The sequence below is a fragment of the Mesoplodon mirus genome (assembly GCF_964341445.2).
Source record: "Mesoplodon mirus genome assembly, chromosome: 1".
In the NCBI taxonomy this organism is placed as follows: Eukaryota; Metazoa; Chordata; class Mammalia; order Artiodactyla; family Ziphiidae; genus Mesoplodon; species Mesoplodon mirus.
In genome coordinates, this window is record NC_138976.1 from 226,137,621 (window position 1) to 226,160,461 (window position 22,841).

General features: G+C 36.2%; 1 protein-coding gene across 2 annotated transcripts in view; it reads left to right on the plus strand.

Moving 5' to 3' along the window:
• Positions 1–2,790: 2,790 nt before the first annotated feature.
• The window catches only part of GLRA3 (glycine receptor alpha 3), a gene marked incomplete at both ends in the record, with an annotated part of 162,464 nt that continues 142,413 nt past the window's right edge, over positions 2,791–22,841 (plus strand). Inside the window, one exon of one of the 2 annotated variants that reach the window (XM_082621169.1) lies at positions 2,791–2,867. In XM_082621169.1, coding sequence (XP_082477295.1) covers positions 2,797–2,867 — 71 coding nt within the window. The remainder of the gene's footprint in view (positions 2,868–22,841) is intronic. The other variant, XM_082621168.1, reaches the window with a different exon arrangement.

Sequence of the window (22,841 nt, forward strand, 5' to 3'; positions counted from 1 at the left end):
ATTTCTAATTATTTAATCAAAGTTAATCTAGTACCCCACACACTGTAACAAATTCATTCGTTTACTAATTTAAAAATAATCATATTTCTAGTATGATCATTGACACATTCAACAAACATTGAGTGTCAACTATATGCTAGGTGCTATGCTAAATAACAGCCATTATTTCACTCTGGTGGAAAAGACAAACAAATAAATGAGGGGAATGGTAGCTTGCCATAAGTAATTTGAAGGAAATAATCATGATGCTGTGAAAAACAAGTAATATGGGGAGAATTCTCTGGTGGTCCAGTGGTTAGGACGCCGTGCTTCCACTGCAGGGGCACGGGTTCATTCTGCGGTTTGGGAACTATTAAAATTCCTCATGCCTCAGGGTGCAGCCAAAAAAAAAAGATAGAAAAACAAGTAATATGGGGATTCCAGCCATCCTCTTATATGACATTATATTCAATAAACTGATTGACTGTATAAATTTGATAAAGTCTAACGTTCCTATGTTTTCATGTTAATGATGAGATGAAACAGCTAAAATTATCCTGCCTTTTAAGCTATCATGTAACATAATTATCCAGATTAATGTAAACACAGAGCTTTAAATATTATCCACTGATTTGCTCACTTAAACAAACATTCATTGGCTGTCTCCTTTGGGCCAGAGTATAAATCTCAGAGGTCATTTCATTCAGTTCCCTCAATAAATATATTTTTTTAAAGATATATTAAGTGAAGGTATTTTAAAAAATGTATTACTTTTCCAAAGATAGTTAGTGATGAAGCAAGGCAAGGAACCCAGGTCTTCTTGAAATATAGTAAGTTTTGTTTTTTGATTGTGTGTGTTTTTTAAAACAATTACTGCTATTCAAAGAATGACCAACTAAAAAGCATTTGCACTTAGAAAGCTTTCAAAAGATTCACCGAAAAACAGTGTTAATTAAAATTATATGAAACTTCTCAAGACAGAAACATTCATGGGCAGAATCAATGATATTCCTTAAGAGGCTTCTGGAAGTTTGTGATTTAAGTCGGAAAACCAAATGTGAAAAGAGACAGGTTTAATAATAATGTATGGAAATAAATCCAAAATTTCTTTATTTACACGGAATATAAATAATCTTGTCTACTAAAGAGTAAAGAGAAAGATTTTTTTTTCACTGTGCCCTCATTTGGAGGGTAAAAATTAGTGACATACTTTTCCAGTTAAACAGAGAATTATGGGATAACTGATATGTCAGTTGCTCTTGGATTTAATTAAGAAGAAAACGTTTGTGAGAAAGGAAAGACATTCTTGGCATGTAGTTTGGTCATTGAGAAAGGTAAGAGATTAAAGTAGGGCTTTCAGAATAAATACCTGAGGGAGTTTTGGGGAAAAGCTAAGATTCAAGGAGTGAATATTTTGATCCTAGTTGATAGTAAATAAAAGCCACTTAAAGATCTAATAGCCTAAGATTTAATGATTTAAAATTCCATTATTTTGAGGTACATGAAGAAGCATAGAAACGTGTGCACGATCTCTCTCTCATACACACGCACACTCACTTTCCCTTTCCAGTCTTCCAATCCCAGTCCCTATATAAATGGTTAGGGAGGGGTGGACGAGGGAGAGAGTTGGATGGCAGAAGAAAAGATGAACCATATGACCTCGTTGTCGTTCTCCCTGGAGCTTAATGTTAAGATATGGAAAACGCCGAAGAAAAAAACGGGTGTGTAGCGTTGTCCCCTCAGAAGCCATCTCTTTAGATTTCCCACCTTCATCTTTTTAGAACCCGTATTGTCACTGAAGGAAACTCCATTGACTCTAGTCAATAACGCTTCCCGGCCAGAAGCCGGCCAGCGTTGTGAGACGATTCTAGAAGCAGCTGATTCTCCTGTTCCTCTGGTTTTCAGCACCACAACCTCTGCTCTTCCCTAGACCTCTCCAAGGGTCTGAGTTAACTGTTGACTCTTGCATTTTGATGTAAGGTCAAAGAGACAGGGTCACATCCGAAAAGACCTTTTATTACTAAATTGCGCCTTCTCCCGGAAGGGAACAATGGAGGGTCCCTCTAGCGCGATTCTGCTACCTAATCCATAAATGCTGCTGACTCCCCCAGTTTTTAACGCAGAGGCTTCCCCTCCCCCAATTCCTTCCAGTTGCGGTTTAGGCTCTGCACCAGTTACTCAACGCTTTTTTTTTTTTTTTTTTTTTAAGCCTGGCGAGCTAAGCACCGCCTACCGTCGTGAGTGGCCTGTCACTCTGCCCCGCTGTGCGGTTGTGATTGGCTGGCAAGACCGTGTCGTCTGGCCCCGCCCCCGCTTCCCTCTGCCACGCTAGTGGCCCGGGGTTTACCCAAAGGTGGACAGTGGGATTCGGGCGGGCGGCGCTTGGAGCAGGTGCAGACGCATCCTTGCTCCCGCTGTTGCTCTTCTTTATCCAGTCGTGGGTCTGAGTCAGGAAAGGACTAGCATTCTTCTTTTGCCGCTAGAGCTCCCGTGAACTGCTGCCCAGAACCTAGGCACCTCAGACTTCTCATCTCATCCGTTATTCCGCTGTCACTGTATAAATCACCTGCACATGTGTAATCCTGTGAATCTCCCTTCAGCTTCTGCTCAGAGAAGGGGTCGAAAGGGAATTTCAAGTGTTTGAAAGAGAGGGTCTCCGTGGATCGCGGGGAGCTGTCTCAGGTGCTGAAGCTTTCCAGGCGTTGCTGTCCACCACCACCGCACGCAGGTAGACTGCACACTCTCATTCCCGGCTTTCTCCTTCCCCATGCCTTGGCTAAGACTCACTTCAGAGTCGTGAATCTTTCCCTCCGTATCATGGCCTACGTGAGACACTTTCGGACATTAGTTTCGGGATTTTACTTCTGGGAAGCAGCACTGCTACTCAGGTGAGTCCACTTGTATTTAACAGTTGGAGAGAACTCATTCAAGCCTTGCAACTACTTGTCATGGATGAAACCAAGAATGCAACTCGAAGTTGACTTGTTGAAAGTGTCCCTTAAATCGTATTGTTTTCTATCTAAAGGTATCTGGCAGTCTATCTCTTGAGACCTCTACAACATGTAACTTTGCTCTGTTTTCACTAATTAATGTATTTTAGTAACTGGCATCTTATATTATTTGCAGCTGAGGTTACCCTAGCAAAAAAATATTTCCAAAGCCTAGGTCTTCTCAAATTGCTTTAAGTGTTTCTTTTTTCTAAGTGAATTATAAATTCTGGGTGTTACTCTCTTTTTTGAAAGTTACAAAACATTTAGTAATTAGAAATGGAACATTACTTACTTTTTAAAAGACAAAAAAAATCTAGAACATAAACATTTAGTGATCAGAGATATTCTGAACATTGTTGATATATCTAGAGGTTAAGTTCAAATGAATAGAATAATAAAGGCCTTGTGAGTACTATTTTCTAAAGAGCCTGGTTCATGGAGGCAAAATAATGAATAAATCACCAGATATGTTCTATGCCAAGAATAATTATTTTGGAGAAAGTAATAAGAAACCTATTGAATGGTAAAATTGTTCTATGATGTGTCATTTTCTTATCATATCCAGTCATATTTGGTAGACTTTCTTTTTTTTTCTTTTTAATTAAAAGAGAAGAGAGACTAAACACAGATCAAGTAATTTAACCCCCATTCTTCATCAAACAATATGTAAGAAAGATACTGCTCATATGGATTTTTGAACCAACAATATAAATTTTACTTTACTATTATAATTACCTTAAAATTTCCATTTTATGGCTCACAAGACTTTCAAGAAGATTGAAATCAAATAATGAGAGTAACTAAGTTATTCGTATAATGATTTCCATTTGAAGTATGTAAATATTCTTTTCTGGGTTGCTATGTCAAGTTTTCATTGTTAGGCACGTTAGAAAAACATAACGTATCCCATAATAACTACCTTTAGTAACAGGAACTAGTTGTGAAGGTTATTATATTTCTGAAATTATCGATTTTTTTCTGAAGTAAGGTGTTGAAACCATTGTAAATCAGGATATTTTCAGTGAAAAATATTTTAACGACAGTAAATTTTTGTAACTTTACAATTGTTACAAATTTCATACGTAGTGATGAAAGCAAAGAATGTAGAGCTTTTACATTGATGTAAATTGTATGGAAAGGAGTACAAAATTCATGTCATAAGATAAATTGATTATTTTACCATAATTATTTCTTAATATCTTAGATAATACACATTTATTTTTTTCAAAGAAATCAGAAGAGCTTAGTTGATAGATACTTAGGTTTAGGAAGTTTAATGTTAATAACTAAAATATTTTGATCGAAGAGGTCAAATTTGTGTAATGGCAAATCACCATGATATTTGTTATAATATATTCTTAGAATTTATCTTCATTAATATTAAATAATTTAGTTTAAAATGCTTTTTATGAATAGTCTAAAAATGTAATCACTTGAAAAAGACATACCCAATATAGAAGTTTTGGTGATACATATATTCTTCATCAAGTTTTTCTTTTTTCGTTCACAAATCGAAAAAAAAGTTTTCTTTATCTTAGACTGGTCTTAGATGAGAGTAGCTCATCACTCTATGAAGAACTTTAATCATACATAAAAAAATTAAATATTTTTATTTTTTAGTGATGGTCCTTGAAGGAAAATTTTCTATAGAAATTTCCTTTAGAAAGTGAAGGTCCCTCTACTGGAAGTATCTTGCAAAATACAGTTTCTTTATGGAGACCATTTTTTGTTCGCTAAGCCTATTCGTGAGGTATTGAGCAAAAAAGGAAACATGTAAAGGAAAAACTAAAGTCAAAAAAGTATTTTGTTTAAATTCATAAATATATCTTTTTAATTTAAAAATATTATTTCCAGGGAAATTTGGAAGTAAGAACAACAACCAGAAACCATATATGAAGTTTTAATTAAATAACATCCTAGTAGAAGCGTTTTTTCATAGGTTTAAGGTTTTAAATTTTTTTATTGAGATATAAATGCACACAGAAAAATGTGCAAACAACAAAGTTCCAAATAAAGTGGCACAAAGGTAACACCATGTCAAGAGACCACGGATCAAGAAGTAGAATTGTCAGCATCACACGAGCATTCACCATGCCCCCTCTTACCACCATATCTTTTCCCAAGCACTACTTTGCCCCAAAATCATCTCTATCCTGACTTATGCAACAATAAAAGTGTTTCCTGCTTTTGAACTTTATATACTTATTTGAGTCTGCTTTATTTTTATGAAACATATGTGATTTATCTGTGTTATAACATGTATCAATAGCTTGTTTATTTTCATTTCTGTATGGTATTCCATTATATGAAGACATCACAATCTACCCATTGTCCTACTGAGGAATATTTGGGTAATTTTTTAGGTTTTGGTTAGTGCTGCTATGAACCTCCTTGATCATGCCTTTTTTTGGTGAATACATGTGAATACATGCATTTTGGGGACTATATGAGTTGGGTCCAAGAGTTTCACTAGGCAGAGGAATTGCTAGAATGGATATGAGTATGGTTAGCTTTAGTAGATACTGCAAGTTTTCTAAGGTAGTTGTACCTAGTTAAACTCCTATCTGTAATATATGAGAGTTCCTATTGCTATTACTAGTACAAAATTTGATCAGTGCAATATTACTATAAAAATTTATAGCGCTTTCATAGACTATTATTGCAAGCCCACAGATGATATTTTAGTTTCTATCATGGCATAATTTCTACATTTTAGTAAATGAGTTTTTTTTTTTAATTAGGAAGTTTCTCTCCCCACAGAGATTCTACAAGTCAGTACCACTTTATTTTTTTTAATTAATTAATTTATTTATTTATTTTTGGCTGTGTTGGGTCTTCGTTGCTGCACGTGGGCTTTCTCTAGTTGCGGCGAGCAGGGGCTACCCTTCATTGCAGTATGCGAGCTTCTCATTGCGGTGGCTTCTATTGTTGCAGAGCTCGGGCTCTAGGCGCGTGGGCTTCAGTAGTTGTGGCACACAGGCTTAGTACTTGTGGTGCACGGGCTTAGTTGCTCCGCGGCATGTGGGATCTTCCTGGACCAGGGCTCGAACCTGTGTCCCCTACATTAGCAGGCAGATTCTTAACCACTGCGCCACGAGGGAAACCCCAGTAAATGAATTTTATTAAGGCAAAAACAGCAGAACAAAAACATTTACTACTATAGTATAATTAGGAGTATTCATTATCAGAATACATCAGGTATTAGAAATGTAATATTTAAAGGGAACTTATTAAAGAGGTGAATTCTTTTAATAAATACAAGTCAGACACAGACATAAGAAATCTAAATTTCCTAGTAGTGAAGTTTTTAAAATTTTCACATTTTGCTCAGATATTGCTGTTTTTTGAAAAAAATTTCCTATGGCTTTTGGATTCTACTTCTCATACTAACAAAATAAAGAACAAAACACCAGTGTTCAGCTTTCTTTGAAATGTAAATAAGTGATGATTATGAAGAGCTTGCAGAACAAATTCCAAAAGCAGGAGAACTGCCAAAACTATTTCATCTAAATTAATTATTTTCACAACATACAATTTTGTTTTTCATCTTTATAGTTTGATACCAACACAGACTTGCTATTTGAATAAATTATGGTATATTGTGTCAAAACACTGAATGTATGAATTTCATACTTTATAATCACAAACAAAATGTTTTCTTGATTTACTTCAAAGCCTAAGAAAAATATTTTGGCATAGAATTTCTTGTTTTTTGCTTTTGGTACGTTTTGGAGGATGGGGAAAATTCTTTTTAATGTTGGGTCTATTTTCTTATGTAAGATTTTGAAGAAAAATGTACCTCAGGGGATAAAGTCATTATTTTGATGATTTCTTGTATGTAGGTACTGTAGCAGGATTCTACATAGTGTTTTTAAATTATGGTACACATAATATATGCTTCTTCCCTTTGTATCTATAAATAATCATATGCTTTCCTAAGTATAGAAGGATCGTGGCCCAGTTCTCTAGTCAATGCCTCAAGCAATTTGCTCTGCAGATTCAGGAAACAGCTTTTAAATATTTCCTCTTGTATGTAATTTTTCTCTCCCTTGATCACACAACTATGTACTGAGGCAAATCAATCACCAAATACGTGTTTAATGTGTAATGTTAAGCAATTCAACAAGATTTCATCATCACATGCTGTGCACACATGTTTGTGCTAGGTACAGTTTGGCTATGGATGATTGGGAAATTATCACCTTTCTTATCATGGAACTTAGAGTCTAGCAGGAAAGAAAATACAAAGGGCCAAGTGACAAAAGAAAAACAGAAACAACAATGTTTTAGGCAATGTGAAATAGGGAAGTTCCCCAGAGGGTTGTTACTTGTGCTGGATCTTACAAGATGCTTGTTCAATGGGCAGAAATGAGATATAAAGAAAATATCCTATGCAATAGGAATGATACAAGCCTATAATGTGCTAAGGGAACGGTGACGGTCAAACTCAGTTGAAAGATTTCCAGTTTATGGTTTAAAATCATATTCTGCTAGCAACAACTATTGAGCTGACTACAATAGTAAACCAGCCAAAATGTGGAGTTGCAGCTTCCTTTCATAATGGAATATGGATGAAATTTAGAAGTAAATAATTTAACTATAACTGGACAGTTATTGTTATAGGAATGGTCTGGTAACTTGGCTTAAAATATCTCTATAAATCCCTTTCAGAGGTAGAGTTTACCTCAAAATTACAATTAATCATAAGATTGCTAATAATCATCAGTAATAGTAAAAAACTATGTAAACAGACAACAATGACAAGACTACTAGAAGAAAAGGACAATCTGCTTGTTTTAGAGTTTGGAGATCATGTTTGCATTTTTCATCCAAATAGGATCTCTTTAAAGAAAGAAAATCAGGTAGAGGATTTGGATTGTTGGAAGAAAAGGGGACAGTGAACTTGGTTTTGGGGGTTTTGAGTTTGAGATGGTAGCAGTAGATCTGAGTATCCTGCTGTCAGCTGAGAACACAGAGACAATGCTTGAACTGTAGACTGAACAGTTAAACTGTTACAAAGGTGATCACACTGTGCGCAAAGAACAAAAAACAGAAAAAATATTTGTATGAGATGAAGGTAGAACATTTAGAGCAGGGCACAGAGACGCACTCAGAGTCCTGAGCTAAACTGTGGAGGTGCGACTGGCCATAAACAAGTGACAAAGTCATAGATTTATCATAATTTTATACTGTCGATCCCAAGGACTTGCTCTTATCAATAGCATATATCTATCCCTTTTCTATAGAGCCTTTGAATGCTATAATTTCAACTAATGTCATAAACTAGTCCACAATCACGGATGATTAAAAACTTAAGTTTTCTCAGGAGACTTTTAGGGAATTATTTTGGAATTCTTTTGGAGAAGATGCATCTTTAACTTTTCCTTACTACGTGAAGCATATTGGATGAATCCTTGATTTTCCCACCAAACCTGTCTCTTAAACTCCTCACCAAATGATTAGCGTTATACTTGGATTAACTGTATTTATTGAAAATGAACTGTGTATGCAGATGTCCATTTTGAAACATGGGTGGTTTGTCTTTCTCCACTGGAAGAAAGCTGTAGCTTTGTCTTGTTGGAAAAATGCATCAAGAAGAGAGATAAGTGAGTTAGCTTCGAGAACTGGTTCTGGAGTGAAGGCAGGCATTCTAAGACAGGACCAACTGTTTAGTAACAAAGTGTGAATAGAATGAGCTCTTTAGCCCCAGAAAATGAAGCTATTCTAACAACTGCATGGCAACCACACACATTTTAAGAAACAGAGTTTGAAATCCTCAGATGTTGTCAGAAGAGGAAGAAATAGCAAAAAATAAAATTAAATTAAAAAAGCAACTCCGTTACAGTGTATTTCTGAAATTCTTTCAGGATCTCCATACTAGAGATGTTTTTAGGAGGAAGTATTACCAGTACCTCTCAGACAATTTGATGCACAGAAGCAGTAACCTCAGTGGTACAATTAAGAATAGCATAAAATGGAAAGGTTATTAACATCCTCTGAGATAGTTTATTGCATGGAATAACTTCCAATGCAAACGATGAAGCATTCTCTAGGAGTGCATGCAAAATTTGCACACTGACAAAAATAACCAATTAGGAATTATAGACCCTGAGATATTTCTGATACTACTTTACAAACATTGCCAATATGGGATGGTTGGGCTTACATTAGAGGTAACTAGTCCATCCAATATTGTACCTAAATTTGAAAATCTCTCAAAAATATCTATAACAGGTAGTCATCCTGTAAACGTTAAAATTTCCAGCAATAAGGACCTTTTTACCTGAAAAGGAAAATATTTATCTAACAATTTTAATGAATAAAAAACAAAATGTCATTCTGTTTTCTCCTGGACATCGGAAACTTCCTTTGGGCACATGTGCTCCCCCTCCCCAAATATTTGTTTCTGTATTTTTTTCCTTTTTTTTATGCTTGTTTCTTCACTTAAAATGACAATCCTGCTTGTGGAGAGTGTGGTCTTTATTTGAGACACAGTTTGAATTGATAATGTTTTCCATGTGGTTGCTCCATGCATGAAGCTTGTATGCTCCAGTTGCAGGGTGCCTGTAACAGTCTACCTGAATCTCTTTGTAACTTCATAAAAGTCTGTGGAGCAATGACTGCATTTCCAGGCAGTGTGCAAAGTGCTGGAGAAGCAGAATCTCAACTTTCTATGATATGCCACCGTAGAGTGGGGACATGTGACATCACCTTCAAATGTGTGTTTTAGATTTTCATGCAAGTCTTGTCTCTCCTTCTTGATTGTAACTCCCATGAGGATAAGATTGTTTCTGATCTTGTTTTACTGCCATAATATTTAATTCAATGTCATGCGTGAAGTAGATGCTCGATAAACAACAGATCAGCACTGAGATGACACCTACCTACCTGTCATCTCTGTTTATCTATAACTCTAGATTTGAATTTTATTTCAACCTGTGTTATTACTTGGAGTGGAAAGGGAATCTTGTGTTCAAGATATCATAAAGGCTATAAGATCAAATAAATTGCCTCAGAAGATGTTACCGGCTCTGAGAAGTTGTAAAACAGACATAAATTGGCAGCTCCCAGTGGAAAAGTGATAGATTTGCTTCTTATCACCATGAGAAATTGAAATTTCTATTGTATAATGCATTATTTCTCAACCTATTTTCCCCATCATTGCCTCCTAAGGAGCCCTTTAAAGATATTTTTAGACATTTTTTTCTAATTGGCTGCATGAAACTGTAATATCACAGTACATTGTATATTTGCTCATGTGTAGTACATAGCCTTAGATACATAGAGATAGAGATAGATCTGTGCTTTATATGTAAGAAGAATAAGATTTTTCACCCCCAAGATAAAACTCTCACCCACCCTCCTGGGGGTGATAACACCCCTCTTGAGAATGCATGCTGTAAAGGTTGCTACTTTTTATGATACTTAGACTATAGTTGTATAGTTTCATTGTTTGGAGTCATGACCTAGAAGTAAAGCAATCATTTATCTATTGATACCGTTTAAGATAATTTAATCCTAAGAGCATTAGGAAACTTTAGTGACATTTTTTTCTGTAAATACATAAAGTTCCCAGAAGCCACTAGGCTTCCATCAGTAAATTTCAAATCACAGCTGCCTCTACCAACATCACTGTTCAATGACTTTCATAATTTCATGAAACTATTTTTTAAAAAAAATATTGGAGATAATATCATTTACAGTTTATTTTTCTATGATTTAAACTCTGTTGACTTTCTTTTGTTTTCAGAGTAAGATAAATGAAAAAGTTCAAATTCCTTTTTAAAGTTAAATTGTTGTTATAGAAAGGATCTCAACAGTTAGTACTGACATAAGGTCTGGATATTCTTCAATTCAGGAGTTCAGGGATATGTACAAAAAGCTGAGAGTAATGTTACCATTAAAATAAAAACTGACTGGGACTTCCCTGGCGGTCTTCACCTTCCAATGCAGGGAGTGCGAGTTCGATCCTTGGTCGGAGAGTTAAGATCCCACATGCCTCACGACCAGAAAAGCAAAACATAAAACAGAAGCAATACTGTAACAAATTCAATAAAGACTTAAAAAAAACGGTCCACATAAAACAAAAAACTGAAAGAAAATAGAGTAACAACTAAAATGCTACTAATAGAAAAGAAAGTAGGAATGATTATTAATTGGCAGTAAGGTGTCAGCAAATCATCAGAAAATGATGTTTATCTTGCTGTTTGGTTTTGGTTTGTTTTGGTTTGTTTTGGTTCATATTGGCCATACAATACTTAAGGTGGGGAATTGGGGGAAGATAAATGATGTGAACGTTGATGAAACAACCACTCAAACACCATGCATCAAATGCCTGGGAGGACCATATGCATTCTATCTGTCTGGCTAATTTCTACTCAACTCACTTTACCTTCTCGCAGAATCCTTCTCTGAGCTCCCCAAGTCTAGGTGAGGATACCTCCTCTGTGCTTCCAGGAATACAGTACCTTTATTATTGTATATGTCCCAGGGCTGTGGTAGTGGCCTGAATACTGCCTCTAGTTCAAACCATGAAGTCCTGGAGGGCAGGGACAGTAACATATTTCTAGTTCTATCACCAGGGCTTAAAAGAGTGTCTTGCACACTGACAGGGCTCACTCATTTCTGAAATGAAACACTCCCCCCCGCCAAAGCAGATTTACAATTTCAAATAAATAATTCTAGGCATAAATAAAAATACTATGCTGTCTTTCTTTCCTTCTAGCATTTAGGAGGAAAATTAGTGAGAGATTTGGTGCTTTTTTTTTTTCTTCCCAATTTTATTTGTCTGTGGTAATATATTTACCCACTTGCCTCTTATCTCTCTTTTCTTTCACAGAAAATATTCTTCTACATTTTTCCATTTCCTCACTACTTACCTATGTCTCACTTGTTCCTATCTGGGATCTATCCCCACCTCTACAAAATGAAGCAGTACTGAGCTTCCATGTCATGATAGCTTCTTCTTTTAAACATTGGAAAAAGGGAATAGCACTTAATATAAAAATGGTTGTAGCAAATAACTATTTCATGTATATATAAAATGTATATATACATATATAAAATATATTTTAAAGCAACATATAATTTTTAATTATCTACTTTTTGTAAGATCTCTGCAGTGAAAACAGAAGACATAATTAAATGACCATTCTAAATAATAAATAAATAATGCATATTCTCAATGCATAATGTTTGAATTTCTATTATGGCACCTCTCACAGTTCTGGGATCAGAATCACTGACATGTTTCCAATTCCCTAGATAAACTGAGAACCATTGATATCACAGAATATTTGTTTTTGCCTTTAATCTGTTTACTCATATACATTTAACGTTTTAAGCCCAAGAGACTCTATTAAGGGTGGTTGAATGACAATTTCTTTTTTGCTGGCAATTGTTGAAAATGTAATCATGAATAACTACCAAAAATAGTAAAAATTATAAATATTGGGAAAAGAAAATAGCTTTTTTGGAATGCAAAGGAGTATAAAATTTTTATAAAGAGGCAGGGAATTTAAATGGACCGTGAACAGTTGATGGAATGTGAGTGGGCAGGAAAGAGGGAAGAGTGTTTCAGACAGGAAAAGCATCCTTAGAAAAGACAACGGGCCAGTCTCCATGTGAAATGGAGGATACGGCAAACTTCATAGTAACATCTCCACCATGGGCCCCCCAAGTTTCCCTATCTAATAAATTCATGCTTTATGTTGTTTTAGAACTAACTTCCTGGGGAAAACCTATATGACTATTGTAGGGTGTTAGAAAACATCCGCAAATATTTATTCCAATAATAGTTTTCTCTGTTTCTAAACAAAATATTTCATTGTTATCACTTGCTTATGAGGGAAGAGAATACTCACATAAGCTACTTTGTATTCACTAGTTCTGTTGATACCACTATACATATATTTTTGTTAATTTGTATCATTTAAATGTGTATCTGAAGTCTGAGCACTGAAACTTAATTATTAGTAGATCAAATAAAACAAAAATCCAAGAAAAGGAGAGATTTATGACTTTTCCTAGTTTTATAAACAATTACGTTCCTGACAAGGGAAAGAAGAATGACACATGATAAAATCGTAATGAAAAACTTAAAAGCAATCTATCTCTATAAATTCCTTTCTTATTATAAAATAATAAAACACTCTAATATGCATTAAATGATATTTTCCACCAGTTCTTAAATTGCTCCTATTTAAGAAGAGAATTACCTTTAGTCTATTAAAACACTAAGGGACCCAACTTTGTATAGGACTGCCTAGTAAGAAGAAATGCACCTTCCGTGTTTTTCTCTTGCCTTTTGTTTTATTTATTGGGAAGAATAGAGGTAGCAGAAGATTATATGGATAAAACCACTAGAAATCTCCCTTCTGCCTCATGTTGCTTCTTTCTAACAACTTTAAAACCCTTTAAAAGATTATGAAATCTTTTTTTCCCCTCTTAAATTCCTGAAATTGGGCTTATCTCTTTCTTCCTACAAATCTTAAATACGGTACGTATCATCAAAGACACTGAATCTACTTCAGACCTCAGTTGGTGCCTCCTGAGATTATATAGAGAATTAGTTTTATGTGTAGCCTAAATATCTCCCCCTAAATAATAGTATGTAAACTTAAAATTTTGCTCTGCTTCAAAAGACCAAAGTGTATGACATTCTTTGTGTGCCTTTGTACGGTTATATAGGTCAACTTACAGCAAAAATTACATTGGAAAAGCTTAATCAGTATGAAAAAGATTCAAATTCCTGGAACATATGAAAATACAAGCTCAAAAATACAGTAGTAAAAAGAAGATGAGATTTATCCCTCTACAGGAAGGAGCTAGTTTATTTTAGATGGTTTCTAAACTAACTTTTCTTGCCTCAGTCTTCTCTGTGCATATGCACTTGTGTGCACATGTGAAAACAAGAAGGAATTTAGAGAAAGAAGACTCAGGGTCAGATCTCAGCTCTGTCTTTGAAGGGCTGGGTGGCTTTCCTATACACTGAGTGATTGTACTTAACATGCTACTTTAAAAACGTAATGGGTAAAGCTGTATCCATCTATGGAATACATTTTTTTTTAAACGAACACAGTCAGAAACGCACTAATCTCTCCTTAAGAGAAAATATGTACTTAGGATTACAGCTATAATTTCTCACTTCGCCTAATATCAGTAGCCTTTATTCAAAGAAACTTTTTTTTTTTCTAAAATCCATTGTAGTGGTAGATGTGAAAGATGTTGAATGGCAGGAAAATAAGGGATAAACAGACTAGCCCTTTATAGCTGTGTTAGTTCAGATTAGGTTCATTTGTGACTGACAGAAAGTGCACAATAATATTGGTTTAAGAAATATTTGTTTTTCTTTCAAAAAAAAAAGGAAAAAGAAAAACCATGGAAGCAACCAGACCACATCTGGAATGGGAGTTTACTGATCTTTCTATCTTCTTGTTTTGTCATTCTTAACGTAAGATTTCTTCCTTGAGATCCAAGATAGATGCTCTGATTTCAGAAATCATAGCTGCTTTCCAGCTATCAGAAGAGAAGAAGAGGCTTATCTTTAAAGGCATTTCCAAGAAGTTAAAGATTTCTCAGTTTCACTCTTAGCTTTAAGTGTCCATATGGCCAAGTTCTGGCCACTAAGTTGCAAATGGAAGTGGCATGTTTGGCTTTTTGGAAGTGCATGCGAAGGGAGGTCCAGAGGCTCCAGCTCATATTTTACATTCACCGTTATGGAACTCAGTCTTTCAAGTGAAGCCAAAGGGAATTATTACAAGTAGGAAAGGAGCGTGATCGGATTGTGTCTCAGAAATATCACTAAAGAAGTAATAACAAGGATGTAATGTACAGCACAGGGAATAAAGCCAATATTTGATAATAACTACAAATGAAGTACAATCTATAAAAATATTGAATCACTATGTTTTAAAAAATAAAAATTGATAAAAATAAGCCTCAGGCAAATTTGATATATGGATTATTAGGAATATGCATATATATGAGTGAAATATTGTCAAGGAACATATTTATCAATATGTATACATGCAAGCATATACATAATAATGTATACATTTATTGGAAGTGCATGTTTGGATATTTTTTAAGTTTTAGAGTGGGCAATTATAGAAGTTTGGAGAGCACTTGTCTAGAGGAGAGATACACAGGAAAGTGATAATACGTGTGTGTATGTGTGTGTGTGTGTGTGAGAGAGAGAGAACTGCTTTAATGAGAACATAGGATTCACTAAGTGCACAAGAGGGCACATAACTGTTAGTGGGAGGGGTGCAGCGTGGCGGCAGGACAACTTTTCAAAAGATGTGGTCCTTGAATTGAATTGTCTAAGTGAGAAGCAAAGGTGGTCTGGGCAGAATCAATTGCCTGTGCAAAGATGTATGCACAAACCAGCATGAAAAATGTAGGAACCACAGCTGGTTCAGTGTGGCTGGAAGCTACATTATATGTCAGGCACGGGATGAGAGACAAGGCTGGAGAGGATGTAGGTCATATTTTTTTATATAATTTTCCAGAATAAAGGGAAGTTTCCATTTTATATTATTTATTTTATTTTTTTGCCACACCACACAGCTTGTGGGATCTTAGTTCCCCAACCAGGGATTGAACCCAGGGCCACAGCAGTGAAAGCACCGAGCCCTAACGACTGGACCACCAGGGAAGTCCCAAGAAGTTTCCATTTTAAAATGTTTCTCAAAATGTTTCAACTATACCACCTTTTACTTTTTGCCAAAATTAATTGTTTTTCAAATATTAATTTTAAAAATTGGGGTTGTATATCTTTCTTTTTTATAATATGAATCATTTCCAAATTATACAGAAAAAAGGGAACATGTTGATAATTTTGCAGGTTAGTTCAAGTTACTGCAAACACTGAAAACTTAAGACCTCTGAAAATCTCCAAGACTTTTTCAAATGTTTCTAAACATCACCTTATTCTAAATAGTAGACATCATGGTTGACTCTTCTAATTTTCAGTGTTTAGCATTATTTTTATTTTTACCCCCTTTTTCTTATTTTTTCAATCCTAATATTTGCAGAAAAATACACAACTTGAGACCATTACCTTGATTTTTCTCAAGAGAAAGGGGAAATTTATTATTTTTCTACAACACATTATGCTGCTTATATTCAAGCAGAATGGTTGAATGTGATAAGAATAAATATTCCGGTATACAAATAAAGTATAACTATTATCCCAAAAAAGGAAGCAATATGGAGAAATTAATAGAAGGTATGTTCACAGTGAGGAGGGGAAAACTGGCCTCACGGAGAGTAGGAAACGGTTAATGCAATAGGACATTCCAAAAATGGAGAGAAAGGAGCAATATGAGAAATGACCGAAAAAAAAGTCCGCTGCTTGGACGTGGAGGATCGGAGAGAATGGTCTAGGATAAGCCTCATATTTACACCTTTAGTAACTGGGTGAAAAATAGTGCCACGACAAGAATAGGACATAAAAGAAGAGGCATAGCCATGTAGAAAAGTATCATAAGTTAAGTTCCAGATATGTATGGTGAATGTAATGCCTATGAGATATCCAGTTGATGGAAAAGTTCAGCACAGAGGTGAGAACACAAGACCTGGGATTAGATAAGACTGGATGGCTAGAATTCTGGGGCAAGGTTTTCCTACATTTTTTAATACTTGAGCACACATGGATGTTTCATCTCATTGTACAAACAAATAAGCCTGGTGACTCTCAGTCCTCAAGCCTGGCTCTAGCTGCCCCATCTCACACACTGCAGGCTGAGCTGTGGCTAACACAGCACATCTGTAATCCACTGGGGCTTGCAGATGTCAAAAAGTCCTTCCCTGCTGAGGGCACTGCTGCTCAAAATGTGGTCCTTTAACCAGAAGAATAACCATCACCTGAGAGGCTGTTAGAACTGCAAACTCTAGGGCTTCCATGGTGGCGCAGTGGTTGAGAGTCCGCCTGCCGATGCAGGGGATGTGGGTTCGTGCCCCGGTCCGGGAAGATCCCACATGCCGTGGAGTGGCTGGGCCCGTGAGCCATGGCCGCTGAGCCTGCGCATCCGGAGCCTGTGCTCCACAGCGGGAGAGGCCACAACAGTGAGAGGCCCGCGTATCGCAAAAAAAAAAAAAAAAAAAAAAAAAAACTGCAAACTCTGAATCCCACCATGATTCACTGAGTCAGAATCTGCATTTTATCCAGCCCGGCAGATGAGTCATAAAGCACATTCAGATTTGAAAAACACTGTCTTAAAAACACCAGCTTCTAAGGGATGAGCAGAAGGAGAGGTACTGGCAAAAAAAAAAAAAAAAAAAAAAAAGAAGGATGGGGATTATGATAAGAGAAAAATGAGAACTAACACAGAGTGTGTCATACAACCAAAAAGAAAAGTTTTGGAAATAAAAGAATGATCAATAACACAATAATATCAAATGCCATAAAAACCAAAAGAAATGTGGAAGATTATAAGTAGCCTTTTGGTACAAAAATACATGTACAACTATGTTAAAACATTGAATTGTGCATTAAGGAAAGATATAGATTCCCTTTTTTGAAAGAGACTACTGCATGAGGAAGTAACAGTGGACACAGATGTGGCAGGCACTTCTTCATTTGCGTGTTTAATTTTGCTTTTACAATGAAAGGAGATTTGAGCTTGCTCACATCCTGGAAGAAAGAAGTCAGTAGATTAGGAAATACTTAGGAAAACACAAGAGAGGTTCAGAAGAGAAAGGGCAAAGTCACTGATGAGGTGAAAAGGAAGAGTTTTAAGAGCAGTCGTTGAAGGGTAGCTTTTGAACCAGAAGTCTTAAGTCTTTCTCTCGGACCGGAGGCAAAATGTGGCAGGCGGTAGAGACAGGAATTGTGATTTTATAATTCAGTTGCATGCTCAGTTATCTCTTTGAAGTAGGAGACAAGGTCATTAGTGGAGATAAAGATGAACAACGAAGCAGACAGGTTTAGGCTGATTTAACGGTTACAAAACACAGAATATAGCCGAGTCCACATTACCTCTGGTACTGGGCAGACTGTGCTCCCAGCTTTCTTGGAAGAGTCGGTCCAGACCCGTGAGAGCAAAAGCCCCCACCACTCTGCAGAGGAGCGGGATGAAGCCTAGGACATGATCTTTATTCAGGCCTCGCTCATTTAGGTGGCAAAGTTGGAGGTAGAACCCACATCACCTAATTCAGATTAACTGCTTATTTTTCCAAAAGAGCACAGTGATTTAGACTCTTCTACAGTAGAAAAAGGAACGATCACATCATTCTTTAAAAGGTGAAATGTGACTCGTTCAGCTAGAATCACAGTAAGTTTTTTTTAATGAATAGTTTCATCAAAAAATATAAGAATGAGACCCACTTTCAAACTTTTTGCTCTTCTCAGGGTTCTATACATGAACACCATGTGTGGCAGTGTAGGTGTGTCCACTCACATCTCTGACCCGTTTCTTTTGCATCTTGAAAATAGGTAGTCTTTTCCTAGGAGGCATTATCTCCAGAGATTTTGTTATGCTTGATTAAAGGAAAACATATGTTCTTACAGGAAGAGGAAATAACTTCTATAATCCAGAAGCTTTTACAATCCTTTTGTTTCCTGGGAAACTGTAAATGTCTTGCCCAAAATAGTTTAGGCACCTAAGTAGAAGGAAGGTGGAAAGGGGAAGAAAGAATAGAGAATAAAGAATAGATGAGGGCCTCCCTGGTGGCGCAGTGGTTGAGAGTCCGCCTGCCGATGCAGGGGATGCGGGTTCGTGTCCCGGTCTGGGAGGATCCCATGTGCCGCGGAGCGGCTGGGCCCGTGAGCCATGGCCGCTGGGCCTGCGCGTCCGGAGCCTGTGCTCCGCAACGGGAGAGGCCACAACAGTGAGAGGCCCGCGTACCGCAAAAAGAAAAAAAAAAAAAAAAAAGAATAGATGAGGGGCTTCCCTGGTGGTGCAGTGGTTGAGAGTCCGCCTGCCGATGCAGGGGACACGGGTTCGTGCCCCGGTCCGGGAAGATCCCACATGCCGCGGAGCGGCTGGGCCTGTGAGCCATGGCCGCTGAGCCTGCGTGTCCGGAGCCTGTGCTCCGCAACGGGAGAGGCCACAACAGTGAGAAGCTCGCATACCACAAAAAAAATTAAAAAATAAAGAAACTATGGTAAAATTTAAAAAAAAAAGAATAGATGAATATTAGCTTTAAGTATGATGTACAGTCACTGATTGTATCTTGCTAAGCTCTTCTCACTCTTAATTTTTAAAAGGAATATAATCCAATAAAAACCTTGATGTGTAGTCTAATGTTCGCTAGAGGGAAATTGAACAACACTACTCACTGCTATATTTACCTTTCCTTACCACTTCCAATTATAAACTCCTTTTTGCTTTATTGTTTGATTCCCTTCTTTTTTCTGTGCCATTCCTCTGTCCTTAAAGGAATGTAACGAACAGACAAATGTAGGGCTTCCTGCACCACAGGAAGAAAAATGTCCAATAACTCAAATATGCTTAAGTCAGAACACATTCCATTGAAAGGTGACATTAACATAAACATTTGTAGTCACACAAAAGGGAATATCTACCATAATCTGAATAAGTCGGTGCTCTGCTGGTTCAATATTACAGAAAAAAACCGTAGCATGGCTCCACTTTAATATTTTGTGTACATTTCTTTTCAGGTTCAGAGACTCAGAGACTGGTGCTTTAAAAATATCATGGTTTTATGCCCTCAGTCTTATTGATTTGGGGATTTATAAAAATCCATTTTATTAGTAAGCATTCATGCAAGCACAATTAGATCAAAATAAAGCAGACTACTTCTGCTGTATTGTTTCCTTTGTAAATATAACTCAGTTAAACATCTCAAGTAAAAGGATGATTTCTGTATCACTCATTTCTGGCTTGTGGGATTACGGTGCTTTTTCCCCCTTAATTTTACTGTATTTTTATGAAATTTTTGGTACAGTGCACATAGATTAAAATGAAATTTAGAGAATGTGTTTTTAAAAAAGTTTTATGCACATTTTAAAGGTCTAAGTGGTGTTTTGTCAAATAAGATTCAGGAGGGCAACCCAATTCTTAATCAACGTTCCCCCCATTGGTTTGATGTAATCATTTCCTAACTCTCATTAGAAAAATAGTTCTGAGACCACACTCAGTGACTTTTCGACGTTAAACTGGTTGAGGTATATTTGGAATATAAGGAACAAAATGCTCTTGAACTGAATTTCAGGTTATTCATCCTTTATCAAATTGAGCTCTAGAAAGACTAGAAATTACAGCGAAGTAGTATATTAGTGCTCTTTGTTGATTTAATTCCAATGAGGTGAGTGATAGGACATAGCCTCTGCCTCAGCCCTGACGTTTCCAGCTAGCAGAGGAGATCATGGCATGTCAGTTTTATGTGTCAACAATGGAAACCAGTGATTGATAGAACCAAAGGGCCTATAAGAATTCAGCGGAGGAGAGATCATTTCCCCCTCAGACAAGCAAATAAAGGCAATGTGGAGGACATGGCATTTAAGCAAAATAACTCTAAAAATTCTTTAAGACAAACATGTAATTAGGGCACATTCTGCGTTTTGAACGATTGCCACTGAGACTCCTAGAGTGCCTTGAGTCTCTCCTGACTGAAGGAAAAGTAAAGTCTACTCTTCCAAGAAGATTTTACCTTTCTAATTTTGGTTTTGTTGATGGTTCAACGTTTTTATTAAGTTTATTGTCCAGGAGCACACTGTGCTCCACAGTCAGATCAAATTCCCTGATCATTTTTCAATTGGAAAAAAAATGTTTAGAGGTGGTGAAGTACTTTACACCTCCTGGGTATGAATGTGTGTGTGTGTGTGTGTGTGTGTGTGTGGTGAGTGGACACAACTTAAATAAGAGGGTTTCAGAAGATCGTCTGTAGACATTATGGTCTAGAATCAGGCTAAAGGAGGAAGTCTTTTTTGGATAAGTCAGAGAGAAAAAGAAAGAATATCCATTCCTAGAAGGAAGAGAGGGTCAACAATATTTATGAGAAACATTTTATAGTTCATGATTGGCTTGAAGAAATCAAGTGCTATTTCACTGATTTGACAAAGAAAAGGTGATATTGATAACATATTTCCCATTGAATGTTGCTATCGGGATTCAGAATGTAACTAGCACTTTTTGAAAAGCTTATGTATGCAACTGCTATAACAATTGATGTTTAAAACCCCCAAATCTGTATTTATAATTTTGAATTTAATCATTATAGGTACTTAATTAAAATCAATTTCAAAGTATTTATGTGAATTAATTTTACTTATTTATAATTACTTAGGTAACACATGATTGTGTTTTCAATTCAACATTAGGAAGCCAATGTGTCCTCAGATATCGGGTGCTTTCCCTCAAATCAGCTTTATAAAATCAGTTATAAGATGATGTCATGATCCCAAATCCTTTACCCTCTTGAAAAAATTTCTCAAATTGTTTCATACTTTAGGGAGCTGAGGAAAGGATGCTGGTTTTGAAGCCCCTGGCATCCCAAGAGTACACTAAAAGTATTATTTTGTACTTGCTATTTGTTTCACTCAATGGTATTTCTTTACTTTCTACTTCAGAACACGTAGAATAACCTTATTTTGTTTACTGCTGTACAAATCTAAAGTAGGATCATATCAGAGATTAAAAAAAACACATTGATAGCTATGTAGGTAATTTTCTATTTTTATTAATACCAACAATTGTACATCAAATAGTGCTGGGACTTAAGGAAGATGTCTTAATAATTTAAATATAGACCATAAAATACCCCCTTAAAATGGCTATATATGCCGCCCTTCAGTGTATAAATTGCATTTAGAGGTACCTTTTATCCGTATATTCATCAATTCTTGACATTACTAAACTTTAAAATTTTGACAATTGTAATGGTTATCTAGTCTCTATTTAAATGAGCATTTCTTGATTACAACTGAGTTTGAGCAAAATATCTTATACTAAATGTACATTTCTATTTCTTTTTCTATGAATTGCTTATTCATATCCTTTGCCCATTCTTCCAGTGGATTACCATGTTTCTAAATGATTAGTTGGAGTCCTTTATACAATTCAGGTGTTAATGTTTGTTAGCTATCTACTATTTAATTTGCTTGTTCAGTTTGTTATGGTGCTTCTTGTTGTGCATAAGTTTTTAATATTGATGCATTATTTCAAAGATCTGCACATTAGAGCTATGCTCACAGCCACAATTTCTTTCTAATTCTCTCTTGAACCCATTCTAATTAGGCTTTCACTTTCACCAGTTCCCTAAAACTGCACTTGTCAGGGTCATAACTGTCATCCACCTGGCAAAATGAAATGGCTAATTCTCAGTTCTCATCTTAACCAACCAGTCCACAGCCTTTAGCAGTTAATCACTCCCTCCTCCTTGATGTACTTATTCTAACTGGTTTCCAGGACACGACACTCTACTGGGTTTCCTCCTACTTCACTGGCTACTCTTCCCAGTCTGCTTTGCTGTTTTCTCCTCCTCCCTCTCTTTTCCTTTCTATCTGTACTTACTCCCTGGTGGCCTCCTCCAGTCTCAAGTCTTTAAATACCATGTATATGTCTATAGTACTTTCCAAATTTGTGCCTTAAACAATTTAAAAAAAGGATGTCATTCCTCAGACCCATAGAACTATCTGCATACTCAGCATCTAGAACATCAAATGGACATCTCAAACTGCACACGCCTGAAACCAGTCTCCAGATTTTTGCCCCAAACCTACTCCTCTCACAGTTTTCCCCATTTTGGTTAATCAAATCTATCCTTCCAGTTACTTAGGCCAAAAAGCATGTACTTCTCCTTGAACACTCTCTTTTTTACTCTAATCAGTCAAGAAATCATCTTGTCTCAAGCTTTAAAATATATCCAAAATATGACCAGTTCCCATCACCTTCAAGGTGGCAA